General features: G+C 37.8%; 2 protein-coding genes across 11 annotated transcripts in view; one reads left to right on the top strand and one right to left on the bottom strand.

The window, feature by feature from the left end:
• Positions 1 to 6,929, top strand: part of LOC127001474 (calcium-binding protein P-like) — a 23,168-nt gene extending 16,239 nt beyond the window's left edge. The window contains exon 8 of one of the 2 annotated variants that reach the window (XM_050866018.1): positions 1,337 to 6,929. The gene's annotated coding sequence lies outside the window, so the exon portion shown is untranslated. Of the gene's footprint in view, positions 1 to 651; positions 848 to 1,336 lie in introns of those variants that run through there. The other variant, XM_050866017.1, reaches the window with a different exon arrangement.
• LOC127001472 (uncharacterized) overlaps positions 1,883 to 14,356 on the bottom strand; it is a 26,858-nt gene continuing 14,384 nt past the window's right edge. For all 9 annotated transcript variants that reach the window (XM_050866007.1, XM_050866006.1, XM_050866008.1 and 6 more), the window contains one exon: positions 1,883 to 13,736. In XM_050866007.1, the coding sequence (XP_050721964.1) occupies positions 13,517 to 13,736 (220 nt within the window). In that variant the 3' untranslated portion in view covers positions 1,883 to 13,516. The remainder of the gene's footprint in view (positions 13,737 to 14,356) is intronic.

The raw sequence follows: 14,356 nt of genomic DNA, 5'->3' as shown, positions 1-14,356 counted from the left end.
TCTTTCATACCTAATAAAGAAATAAGTGTTTTAGGTATAGTTTAATTTGGATGATAGGGGCAGCACGCTCAACCTCCCCAAGCAGTCTTCCTCTCTCTCTCCTCCCTTTTACTGCTGCTTTCTTTATGGGTAGTTAGGGAATTTATCCTCTCTGGGGTTCTGTGCCCCTGCCCATGGCTAGCAGTCAGTCCAGCCCTTGATCTGGGTTGGTTACCCTCTTACCTTCTTGGAAACCCTTTACTCCACCAGAAACCAATCATGAAATAGAGGATGGGGTTCTGGTGTGAGCCTCAACCCTGATCAGGTTCTGCTGGGGGGTCTGACCACACGTCAGGCTTCCTCAAAGGAGTTTCGCACCAATTACAATGGTCCTGATTAGGCACAGGACTTGGTGACCATTGTACTGTGTTCCATCTTGAGAGACTGAAAGACCTGACATGTGTTCAGGGGTATGCAGTGACTGTCTCAGATTGGTTCAGTGTGCTCAGTGGTACAGGTAACTCGATTTACGCGAGTTTGGTTTACGCATTTTTGAAATAATGCGGGGTCCAAAATCCAAATAAATGTTTAATTTACACGTTTTTTTTTTCACTTATACGCAATATTTTATGGAGTGGCCACCAGATGTCTCACGCAACTGGACTCACACAGTGCCGCGGCCACACAGCTGAGCTCAGTTCTTCCCGCGCGCCACTTGAACAACAATACAGTACCCACGCTGCCACGCAACTCAACAACAACAACACCCTCGCTGCTGTGCTACCACGAGAGGAAGGGCAGCCAGAGGAGGAACCACAAGAGGGAGAGAAGTCAGAGTGATACAGTAGGCAATAAAGGTACAAACCTACCTCTTGTTTGATTTACATTGTTTTTGATTTACGTGACCTCTTCAAGGACACAATACTCGCGTAAATTGAGAGTTACCTGTATTAACCCGGTAGCAGCAACGGGCCCATTTTGTGGTTTTAACGTGTAGCAGCGACGGGCCAAATTTGTGCCATGATATAAACCCCCAAAAATAGATGATACATAAACTGATCACAAATGCTTTGATATATATTATGAAATGGTTTGTGTGAGGGGTGATTTTTTCTCATTTTTCTCACTTAGAGGGACCATTAAGAAACTTGATCCCCGCTGCTACCAGGTTAAGACCATGTGTCAGCACAGTTTTTTTTGTTTTTTTTTACGTTTCAGCCTATGGCTGGGGTAGGCTTTTTCGGTGGGACCTGGTGGTCAGCCTCAGTCCATCATGGTGCAGGCAACTGCTTATTGGGGCACCATCTTGCTTGGCTCATGCTGCCCCCCGGAGCTCATTTTTGATCCTCTCTTTTAGAAAGAGAATCGAGAGTCTGGATTAATAGGTGGTCTTCAGGACAGCATGTGGGTTGTCTTAGGCCACTCGGCAGTGAGTGAAAAAATCCCAGCCTGTGGTGGCAGGCGGGACGCAAACCCGCTTCCTCTTGGACATGGTGCTGGCATGCTAAAACACTCTTATTGAAGAACTTGCAAGGTTTGTCCATACCCACTGTGCATGCTCCTTCATAGTATTGCCGTGACTCCATATTGGGAAATTAAAGTCATGATGTTTTAACTTTATGCCTACCTTTACAAGAAGATATTCTTAAATTGTCTCCACTAGCAGGGAAATTGAACCAAAATTTTTTCTTATGAGCTGAACATGATAATTAAGGCATTGACTGCCATCATGGTAATATTCAGAGAGAAAAAATTTCCATAAAGCCTCTCTGCCCTGGGGATTTACTGCTTCACAGGCCACAAAATAGTAAAGTAATATATATTGTGTTACAAATTAGTGATAAGGCTGTAAATTGCACAAAAGCAAGCACTGGAAAATACTTTAGGAATAATCAGAGATAAATATTACTTGTATCTTTATTAACCGATTACACATGGCTCATAAATGCGTACAGGTGATACCAAAAATATGTCTTTTGATGTACCTGAAACAGATATAGTGATACAGATACTTTTATTTATTTAATAGAAAAAAGATGTTGGCCACACACCATACTCACATTTTGGGGATTCTTTCAAAAGAGAGAAGACAATTTTTCGTACATGTATTTCATAGCCTTTTGAATTATTGAAGCTGATGTTCCCCATGTATAAATGTACATACAAATTTATGATAAAATTTACTTTTGTAACATTATTCTACAGTGGCTCACTAATGTCAGTCAACTTGAGCAAAGCTGGCTGAGCTACATTATGACTGACTTATCTAACGACAGGGCTTAGTAGCATATATCAGACGACGGATCAGCATGGACGCACACATTACAGGTTGGATGGAATCCTTACTATGGTCTAGCTAAAGTCATACTTAAGGGGGGGATGTTTACCTTTGATGATTGTCCCCTTCACACACATTAGTAGTTTTTTTGAAGAGCAAATGGAGCTGATATCATCATTGGCATAGTAAATTTTCTGCTTATTTTAGTTTTTCCAGGCCAAACTTTGAATAAGCATAATTCCATCATGGTTTTCTCTGTGGTGGTTTCACTAAAAAGGTTGTGAAGGAATTATTCCTAAATAATTTTATATTGGTATTCTACTGCCTATGCAACAATCTTATTTAAGGTATTTTTTCTTGTATTTTTCCCACCCTAAGCCCCTAAGGACTACTATTCTTCTGCCTTATTTATCCTTACAGCTCCAGTTACAGCCCAAGTTTTCAAGTTTCACTGAGGTAAATTTGTTTTTTGTTATTTCAAGAACTTGATATTATTCATCATATGAAGTATGTTTCACTCTCATATGTCAAATACATACTGCACCATGAAACACCGAAAGGACCCAGGGAGAAGTGTTCCTGGGGGAGGCGGGGGAAGAGGATGTGATGTGATGGTGTGTGTAACAGTATTATCTTAGGGTCTGTGGAGGTGCAGGGAGAGAACTGGGTGAGAAAAGTCACCAGACACAGGACAAGGCCCAGTAGGGTGGTGGGTGAAGGGATAGTGAAGGGAGCACCTCCCATGCCAGACACACGCAGATTTACTCATTCACTCTCCCTCTTCTTCACACACACACAAAGAAAAGTCAGGAAAACTTGCCACCAGTTTTTAAAGCTCACATACGATCATTAGGCACAGATTCCAGCACTAACATTGAGAACTATCATTAGGCAGTAAGTGTGGGGTCATCTATTATTTTGAAATTTTAGTTACCTATAAAAATTATAACGAATCAAACAAACTACTTTTTTTCTATCAAAAGCTACAAAGAGAATCAAACTCTCTTCATGAGTTATAAATTTATCCTCATTCAAAATTGTAGAAATGGTGTTTTGAGATACAAGCTGTTTAAGTTTTACCAAATATGAAGGTAGGTTACCATAACACTGATGTACAATACATTAACATAAGTCCAAATATTGCACCTATATATTACAATGAAGCCATATAGTATTACTAGTACTTGCCCTCTCCTCCTACAAGATATATATAATATGGTCCTCCTTTGAATTCTAATTGTATTGGTGAGGTGGTGGCTGAGTGGTCAGTGTACAGGTGCAGTGTTCTGGAGACAAGTTGAGAGTCCTGCCCACTGCTACAACCTGACAATTTTCAGTCAATGCCGAGAGATTGAAGACAACCCACATGCTGTTCCAATGAACACCCATGAACCCTGACTCTAATGAAGTTCTCTCAAGAGGATCACACAATGCTCCAGAGGCCACCCTGATCCAAGCAAGAATGGCACTACTGTATGGCCTGTCAGCCAACCAACACTATAGGTCAAATATATAAGAAAAAATATTATACTTCATATTAGACTAAAATGAAAAGCTAAATGCCCCCCAAATACATGAAAAGTAAATTGTTAACCTTAACTCAATATGAATATGCATTGAGGTGCAATTTATTCAAGATGCAGGATATATGTAAACTCCCGAGATCATGCACAAGTCTCTTTGCAGCAAGGCTACAGGAAGGGAGAGGCATGCAGCGAGCTAACTTAGATATTGCTACACAACATTTACCAAGTTATATTTTATCAGTGTTTACACATTTCTGTTTCTGAACAAGATTTCTTGTCTATCAATGGAGCAAAAGTAGTTTTGTCTCTGGTACAAATTTATTTTGGAGGCATATTTTCATGGATGCATATTTATAAGAAAGTAAAGTTGGGAGCATGCACTGTAGCTGCACGTGGCGGCAGTGCTCATCTCTGTCCCGCTGGCCCTTTGAGACTGGTGGGAGACCTCTTAACTTACAGAGGGCCAGTGTAACATCCGGATTACCACAGTTTACCTTCCCCAGGTTTCCTCAGGTACCCATTTATTGACCTTCCCAAAAGGAAGGATGAACAGCTGGGTGGGCTGCATGCCAACTGCCCAGGCTGGGATTCAAACCTGAGCAGAGCACTAGTCAAGCTGAAAGTTTAGGTGTTACAATGAAAAATTGGGAAAAAGGTGATTTAGACCTCTGTTAAAGCCAGCCATTTTCTAGGATGAAATGGGGTTTCGTTAGCTGTGTAGCTCAGTGTCAGCACTGTGTAACTGCAGTGGTTGGAGGCCAACTGTATATACTGTCCAACTGTATATACTGTAGAACAAGAAAGAGAGAGAGGAAAAACAGGACTTTGTGTCCCAAATATTGTTACTGATACAAAGGTTGCAGATGCCTCTTGGGTAAAGACCCAAACCCCAGCAGAGGCAGTGCCTGTTGATACACAGCTCTGAGATGCCTCTTGAACCAAGACCCCAATGTTGGCAGTGTTTGTTTACACAGCAATGTCAACAGCATTGATGCAGACTGATGGCTACCTGGCATGCATGCTTGGTGACAGGGATATGAAAGACATTTCATGCTCTTAGTGAATTGTGCAACACAGTACTATGTACCCATATCTGCTGCCTGCAAATGGTTGTTCAGATGCACAGGGATCATTTTTAGTATTAACAGAATAGCTCTGGACACTCATAACTTAGAAAACTGATTGTTGATCAAGCTCAACAAAAGTTTGCATAAATTTGTAATTGACTAAATGTTGTAAATTATTAGCCTCTGAAGGTTGCATGTTCTATTGCTTTCCTCATGAAGATCTTATGTCAACTGATTCATTGATTTGTAATTCAATGATTAAGATCACTTTTTATTTTGTACTTAGATATGATTTTTACTTTTACATTTGACTATGTATTACTTCACTCTACTTTTACCGGAGCAATATAGTGCCAATACAATAATATTCTTTACAGCTCTGCTGATGTGACCAAATCTGTGACCAAAAGAGACTGCTGTACAATGTCACAAGAAGGAACCAAGTAAAAGGGTTGTCCTATTTCTCTTGAACCACACAATTGCAGTAACTCACATTGCACATGCTTTTTAAAGACAGAGAGAGCATGCAACTTCCTTGAAAAACTACACACACAAAAACTGCACAATTCATCTTATGAAGTTACAGATAGAAAATATTGTTCAGTCCTTGTCACTAGTGGGTTGCAGCATGTTAGGACAGAAGAAAAAGTAAGGTTGACAACCACTAGTGCAGGGGGGCTGTTACTGAATTGTGCATGTAGTCATACATCACAGCAGCCTCTATATACAAAATCTGCCTGCACCACTGACAGGCTGGGGTCATCCAAGAGATCCCTCAAGAGGGCCTACTGGTGCAATAGGCAGCACTTTAGTCAATATGAGTTTTTCTCCACTATACTTTCTGTTTGCTAATGTGACAGACCTAGTATCACTCACTTCTAACTTTTCTGGGTGTTATTTGTGGAGTAACATCCTATGATTATAACCATGATAGCTCTATTTTTTATATGAAATACAGAAAGACATAATATATCTACATATTTGTAGCAAAAATATGAATATTATATCCATTCAAGTGGAAATGTACTTGAGTAGACTGGTGACTTCAAAGGCCAAAACAACAAATATTGATGTTTTCCACTACAAGGAATATAATACTGCAAAGGGTCTGAAATGTAATCTCATAAAAAAAACTGGCTGAATAATTTGGGATATTATTATTGTTACTAAAATAGGAGCACAATAATATGAATTTTTCACATTAGCCATTTGCAATATTTGATCTAAATATGGCACAACAGCATCAATAAATAATCCAAACAATGATGAGTTGCTGCAAAATGTCTTAAAAAGAATTTGGTTTCATCATACAAGTACCTCAGTCTATATGTTGTTTAAAGTCTAATGAACCATGTGGGAAGCTTGCCACTTACAAGCATTGCCACATTTGCACCCGTTATGTGCTGATGTGCACCTGAACACTGCAGATAAAGACAAACTGCTCTTTATGTGGTGAAACAATGCTGGTAAACATGTGAATTTTGAATTATAAAAGTGCAGCACATTCTGCGGTGGCCTTGCGGTGACTAAACTCAATATTAGCATTGCTAACTAGCTAAGTACATCAAAACATTTTGAAGATCCTTATTTTGATTTGTATGGAGGATTCAATTAAACAGAATGCATTAACAACTGTAGTTTTAAGAACTTTAAAATAGTAGAGTAACAATCATGCAAATAATGTAATTTTTGTTTGAAAAATTCAAATTTCCAAGTCTAACTTGAAAGATACAATTTAGAAGTTTAACTAGTACTGGACACTATACACCATGTGATAAAAATGTGGTTTTGACTAAAGAAAAAAATAACAAGCTTAGTTATACCTGAAAATATTTCTGTTCTGACACAGGTTGGCTTCGTTTAAAGCATTGCTGAGTCATTTCGATTTGTTTCAACAGTTCTTGCCATATAGATTAAAGATGACTTTCATTCATAAACCTTTGCTTTTACAGACCTCAATATAATGAGTTTCAGTTTAACAAACTTTTGGGGCCAGTCTGGTATACAGCAAACCCTTCCTTTTACGAACCTCGATATAACGAATTTCAGCTTTAATGAACTTTTGGGGTGAGTGCAGTACATGGGGGGGATTTACTGAAGAAGTTTGGTGTGCAGGGTTAGTTGGATGGTGGGCTGGCCAAACATGCACATGCATGTCATTCAGTGGAAGTGGAAACAAAGCCCACTGGGTGGTGCATATCAAGTCAGTCCAGCTTAGTCCACCCGACTGTGAACACTTCTGTTCTCATCCTTCTGTTATTCATCTAACACAACAGACAAACTTCATATTGTATGGAAATGGTCGGAAATAGCAAACTTTCAGCTCATATAATGAACAAACTTCCTTATATGCGTAAAGTTCGGATCCCTCAGCTATATCAGTTTTATATATATATATATATATATATATATATATATATATATATATATAAATATATATATATATATATATATATATATATATATATATATATATATATATATATATATATATATATATATATATATATATATATATATATATATATATATATATATATATATATATATATATATATATATATATATATATATATATAATGTCACCCCCTTCCTCCAATTGGTTTGTTCAAGTGAGGGTTTACTGTACATGGGGACTGGCCAAACAAGTCTGATAACTGTGTGGTATGGTTCAGTGGTGGGCTGACTGAACATGTACATGCATGTCTTATCAGCACCAGGTATAAACAAGGCCATTCCACAACTGCTTTTTAGTCATCTATGTAAACATATCATATGACATTATGGGATCTATTGGTTTTGTAAGAGCATCTTTTAAGTTTGCTTGATTTAACATTGGTATTTACAGAGCTTCCTCAAATATGAGTTTTCACATTCTTATTCCAACAGTTTCATTTTCAAGCAGTATTCTGGATATTAAGCTCTGGTGAGATTTCATTTCAATGGCAGTGATTGTGAGTTAGCATTATTTTGTGATTACAAGAATCTGGATTTGATGGTTTTCAAGTCTGTAAGTCTTCCTGGCAGCTTACTTTTCCTGGATTGAATTATGATACAAAAATAATTCACCTCAGCTGTTTCAGCAAAATAATGATCAGATGTGTATCTTGAAAACATCACAAGACATTGTGTAAGGCTCAGAAGCACGGCTCCTTTTCAAAGTTTGCAGAAAGAGACACTCCCATCTATTGTTGTACCACATATTGGCCTCAAGGTGGATCACAGGTAGGAAATGGGCATTACATCCATTTTTTTGACGAAAAGCTTGTTTCCACAAAAATACTACTCAACTTTCATAATATTTAGCTAACATTTCCTCATTTTTTCAAGTTACGTAAGAAAGAACTACAATTAAACAGCATGGGCAAGCTCTTAAAAACATGCACTGGACTGTGACACAGGGTATAAGCAGGAAATTGTAAGATTGCAAGACATGTCTTGAAGATCATAAAGAAGGAGGTTGTGAAAATAAAAATGAAGCTATGATTGCATCCCTCCTAGCTCATAAAAATTAGGAATAAACTCTCTAATAATCAAAAGCAGGATCAGATAAACATGAAAGAGGTCATGATCTAAAATATTTGAGCTAAATCACACTGGAAAAACTGTTATTTGATCTACTGTAAAAAGCTCTCTCCAAAAGGGTGAATGAGTGCTACATATAGAATTAATATGTGAATAGTGAAATATCAAAAAATGTTCAATCTTGCAATTGTCATTTTTCCAATAAAGATTGCACTGTGTATAGGATATACTGTATATAGTTCACTTAATGTTCAATGAAATTAGTTGCCTCAATGACCAATAAGACACGGCAAATATTTTATATAAAAAGTCCAAACTAGTTTTGTCAACAAGATATGCATTATCCAGTAAGCTCAAGCCACATTGTAAAGACTGGCACATGAGTATCATCAGTTTTTTTGACATAGCTCATGGACATAAATGTGATTGATACACAAGTGGTTTCATGACATATGAACCAAATACAACTGCAGACTGGGGTTAGCATAAATATGAAGAGCTGAATGCTCTTGCAAAACATATACTAAAAGCATTAAAGGTATACATTAATTCTTAAGCCATATTTATGAATACTAACATCAATGTTGTAAGATGGCATATAAACTATGGCAAGTGTTTCCTAACAAGTGCAACTTTCTAGAAACAGGCCCCAAACTCTGTCAGGTATGAACTGCAGTTGCATACCTGCTCTATACCTTGAAGTCAGTGAACAGAGATACATCACTTGGCTAACACTGACCTCAGATGAAAGCAAATGGTACTTCTATGATTACTGCTAGCAACCTGACAAACAAGAGATGAAAAGTAATCCACCATTAAACACATATGACATTATAAAGTAGGCAGGTACACCTGGCCTTCTACAGGTTGTCCCCGTTATACGTATGGGTTGTTCCAAAGCCTTGCAGGTAATGATTTTGTGAATAGTAAAATGTTTTTCAATATAAATCAGTATAATATGATAGGGAATCTTCACCGCCCTAGAAATACAAGTCGGACCATAGAAAATTCTATACGCAACAATTTATTTACTCTTTCCACCAACAGTCCAGTACGTACTTTGTCATTCATTATATCCTCCCTGAGGCCAAAGGAATGTACACGGGTGAAGGTGATACTCTGTTTCCATCGCCTGCCCCGTCTAAGTTAGCTGACCCGAGACAGATGGAAGGTGCGTGGTGGTGAGAAACAGTGATACCTCAGTGCATCTGAGTGCTGATGACTGCCTTTATCTTTAACCCAGTAGCAGCGGGGATCATGTTTCTTAATGGTCCCTCTAAGCGAGAAAAATGAGAAAAAATCACCCCTCACACAAACCATTGCATAATATATAGCAAAGTATTTGTGATCAGTTTATGTATCATCTATTTTGGGGGGTTAAAATCATGGCACATATTTGGCCTGTCGCTGCTACTGGGTTAATTACCTTTGACATTTATTAATAATTAAAGCAAAAATATCTAGGAAATTGGAGTAAAGGACAAAAACAGGACACACTGGCGGGTGGTCTCTGCCTACCACAGTTGTAATCTCTCAGATGAGTATTTTGTTTTTCCATTAATACTTTTGCTTGTGGCCCAAGAGTATTTTGTAACCAAGAGTATTTTGTAAGAGAAGGACAAATCAAGAGATAACAGTACATATGGGTAGAACCTATAAATATTAATACCCTGATGTAGCAAGTCTGAAGGCAACCACAAAAAAATCTATATTGGTGTTAAACACTTATTTATCAGCCCTCTATACTATGTTCATTACTTGAACTTATTAACTACAAACTCAGGAGGTGTATGCCTTACTACAGCTTTATATTTTAGCAGGACCCTTGTCACACCAACAATTAAAATAATTTCAAATTTTACACTTAGGGCCCACTTAACCCTTTCATTGCTAAACGCTCGCAGCGAGCGTTAGGCGTATTTGCTGGTGGTGCTAAACGCTCACTGCGAGCTCCACCCGCACTCAAATCTCCCGCGTATGAAAGTGTTCCAACACTAATTCTCACAACACAGGATTGCCAATTGAGTGGGTTCTTCACTAAATTTGGTGGAAAATCATATCAGCCCAGCGCGGCAAATCTACGGACGAGTAACTGGTGGATGTTCTTGCCCAATATAGCATCATTTTTGCATAGCTTCACCTATTACCTGACTGATTCTTTGACCAAATAGTTGTAAATATTGCAGTTGGCAATACTCCCTTGCCAGAATCTGAAGGAGAGATGTCCGCAGTTCTCTCAATATGGCTGATCATCCCGCACGCACCGACGTAAGTGTTAACATTCAACACTCCCTGAACGTGCATGTACGTTCGCAAGAGAGGCATACATAACCGACTCCTATAGATCTGGACCTCCTCTTTCCAATGGTGTTTTTGTTTTATAGCTGTGATGAATAGTTTTTGAGATACAGAGGTTAAAAGAGACCCCCTTTTGGGCTGCCTGACTGCGCCTGAGGGGATAGTCGCGACCCGTCCCACGCGCAAGGAAAGGGTTAAAAATGAGGACACCACTCATTACAGGAAGCACTCCAGGGGAATTTTCCTAACAATACAATTAAAGACACACGCAGACTTGTCACCACAGAGTGGAACAAGAGACACAAACACACTCATCACAGCACAATAAAAGGAGAAAGGCATGCGACTTGGAGGACACTCGGAGGAAAAAGCTAATATGTATCGTGTTGGTGAGATTGAATTTTTCAGCAGCACATGTGTAACTGAATACTGGGAGGTAAAGTTGGGGCTATACACTGTAGCTGTACATGGCCATGATGCTCATTTCCATTGCATTGGGCCTTCAGCCTGGGATGGGTAAGAACCCATTACCCTGAGACAAGGTCAGTGTGACATCCAGGTTACCACAGTTAACCTTCCCCAGATTTCCCCAGGTACCCATTAATAGACCAGCCCAAAGGGGAAGATGAACAGTTGGGTGAGCTGCACGACCACTGCCCGAACCAGGATTCAAACCCAGGCCTGCAGATTCATATCTAGGCACACTAACCACTGCATCACAGAGCCATTACTGCATGCATAAGTTGATACTGGTGCAAAAACTTGTGTATGGATAAGCCAGAATATGTAAAATGAATATACGTATAACGAGGACAGCCTGTATAATACTTGATCAATTCTAAAATCTTAAATTACTACAGTAATGCAAATTTGCTGCCACACAATATACCAGTATGGAATATAAGAGCAATAAAGCCAAACTAAATATGATTATGGCTATATAATAAAATTCACTGATATTTTCAAAAAATATTAATACTGATATTTGAACGAGACCTTACCTGGCCTCCAAAATTATTTATTTAATGATATGCTTAGATTTCAACTTTGGCACAACAAAAGCATTACTATTCTCTACCTATTACTTTGTACCTCTATCCACTTATTATATATAAACACGCCTTATAATCTATATCTAATACAGTAAATCCTTACAAACTCAGGCCCTTAAATTCTGAGCCCCTGCAATTTTTTTACAACTTTAACTCATTGTAAATTATGTCAAAAAAGAAGGGGTGCATGCCCCGACCTGTCCAAATATCTTATTTCAGTGTTCAGCAGCTATCTGAGCTGTTCATGAAGATTCCTGCAGCTCTTTCAATAAATTAATATACCCAACACATGACATTACAGGCAATTAAAAAACCTGTGTAGACAATGGTGGTGTACAAACCTGAAGGGGATTTAAGTGTTCAGTAGCAACTTTGTGATTGCTATTTTGCTGTATGTTTTGCCTCATGAATGAATCCAGAGTTATCCTTTATCCTGTCACCCGAGATGACTTCAATTTGTTTAAAAACTGCACTCAAAAGTTGTTTGATTTGTACTACACTTTTATGGGCTATATAATTGGTATTCAATGAACCAACAGATTCATGCTTTGTTTTCATTCTATATATAACATGAGGATCTGGCAGCTGACATGTAACAAGGTCATGAGTCACAGTGCTGGTAAGGTCCACTGTATATAGCTAATGTATGTGGCTGTGAATGTCTTGGAAGAGTGTGGGTGTGGGTGGGTGTGAAAACTTTATATGCTAGCAGATTTCTCTTGTGCCATAAATTTCTGAGTAAAATTTAGCTGAAAGTTTCACAAGGTCTGTCTTATAAATGATGTAGGAAATAATGGAATTTTATAGTGCAATATATATGCAAATGGCTGTTTGAAATGTTTTATAGCAATTATTAATTTACTATCAGGTTGCTTATTGATAAATAACTGCCCAACAGGATACTACCATTAACATATATCCTGTATATAATATATATAGAGTAAATATCACAGTATATACATCATTCCCTGGACAAGTAAAGAGGTTGTGTCCCTAAAGATATTCTGAAGCCCTTGCAGATCCAAGTTTTTTCCTAGTTCAATGCCTCACATCTGATTATAAGTCAGGTCAAGGTCAACAGAAGACAATTCACTTGAGTTGGCAAGGGTTTACTGTATATAGGAACACTATTTTAAAAAATATGCTGTTTTATTTGTAGCAGTAATTATTTAAATATTGCTCCCCCTTGTTACTTACACTATAAAATAGAGGAAAGCAGTTAAAAAAAGTCCTCACTTTATGAGATGAGCAAATGTTGGGCAGAGTTAAAGCTGCAATACACTTTGGGTTTCATGAACACAATTTTTGGAGCTTTGTACTCTTGTTCACCTTTTGAGTGCCACAAAGACAACCTACATGTTAATTCTGCCATCATACCACCTCATTGGGTGTATGGTGGTTCATCCATCTTGCAAGCTGGAGCATTTTTAAGGGTGGGTGTGTAATTTGAACAAACAGAGCTTCGTAAGAATGACATATAATGGAGCCTTTTCATTACTTCAGGGTTAAGAGCTATATTAAGTAAATAAACTATAATAATAATAATAAAACTGGGTCATGCAGAATTGATTCCATTATTATAAAACAAATAAAACTCAACATGGATAATATTAAAGTTTTAACATTTGATAAAAATTAAAATATAGATAACAACATAAAAATATTAGGGAAATTTAATAACTAAATAATTCCTGATGTAACAGCTATGCAAAAGTATTTGAGTAAACTAAATAAAATGTGCAAAATTTAACAAATCAACAAACTTTGGTTAAGAAAACTTAAGAAAAGAAATTAAAGCACTTTAGTTGAAAAACAAGGTTCCTTCTTTATACCTTGTGTGAACTGTGGTCCTTTTGCCAGTCCTTGAGGTCCCTTTCTCATGGAAGGATCTTGCCCACGAGCCAGCCCAGAGGGACCACGAAGATGGTTACTTCGTGGGCCCTGAGCCAGACTTTTACAGTGACCCGAGGCATTCTCTGGGTTGGGGCCGTGCCAAGCCTGGTAATCTGATCTGGAGTGAGAAAGCTAGGATAGCAAAATATATCTGACTGCTTAGTTTGACCTAATTATCTTTCTGAGACTGTGACCAAAATATAAAAGGCAGTGTTGATAAGGTCCAAAAGAGAGTTTTTGCAGAGTTTAGAGCCCCTAAGGTAATGGGATTCGCAGAGATTATCAGGACTCTTCAATAACTATTAATACACAAAACATGAAAGATTGTCATTAAAATCTAATAAACACATACATATAACATTGTATGAAATGTAGTAACCAGAGAATCATTAACAATTAACAATACATAAAGATAATGAAAATCCTTTACAATATTTACTGACTCTGTTGATTGATAAGGTAAAGGGGCATTTAGATTGGTGATGAACTGGAAACTAACAGCACACAGGCACTATATCAAAAAGTTATGTTAACCGAGTAGACTACATATAGTTGATTTAGTTTAATGAGAGAATGCAGTGAGGGCTAATGTATGGTCATGCTACTTGAGGTATGAATAACTATACTTGCGAATAACTATACTTGCCAAACTCCATGGAGTCATGCTGCATTCTGCTGGACAGACCTTGAGTTTTTTTGTTTTTTTTTATTATTATTCTACTTACCTCCGTTGCTTTA

Source organism: Eriocheir sinensis, chromosome 21 (genome assembly GCF_024679095.1).
Source record: "Eriocheir sinensis breed Jianghai 21 chromosome 21, ASM2467909v1, whole genome shotgun sequence".
NCBI lineage: Eukaryota > Metazoa > Arthropoda > Malacostraca > Decapoda > Varunidae > Eriocheir > Eriocheir sinensis.
The sequence above is the reverse complement of the archived record's forward strand: the minus strand, read 5'-3'. Positions and strand labels throughout refer to the sequence as shown.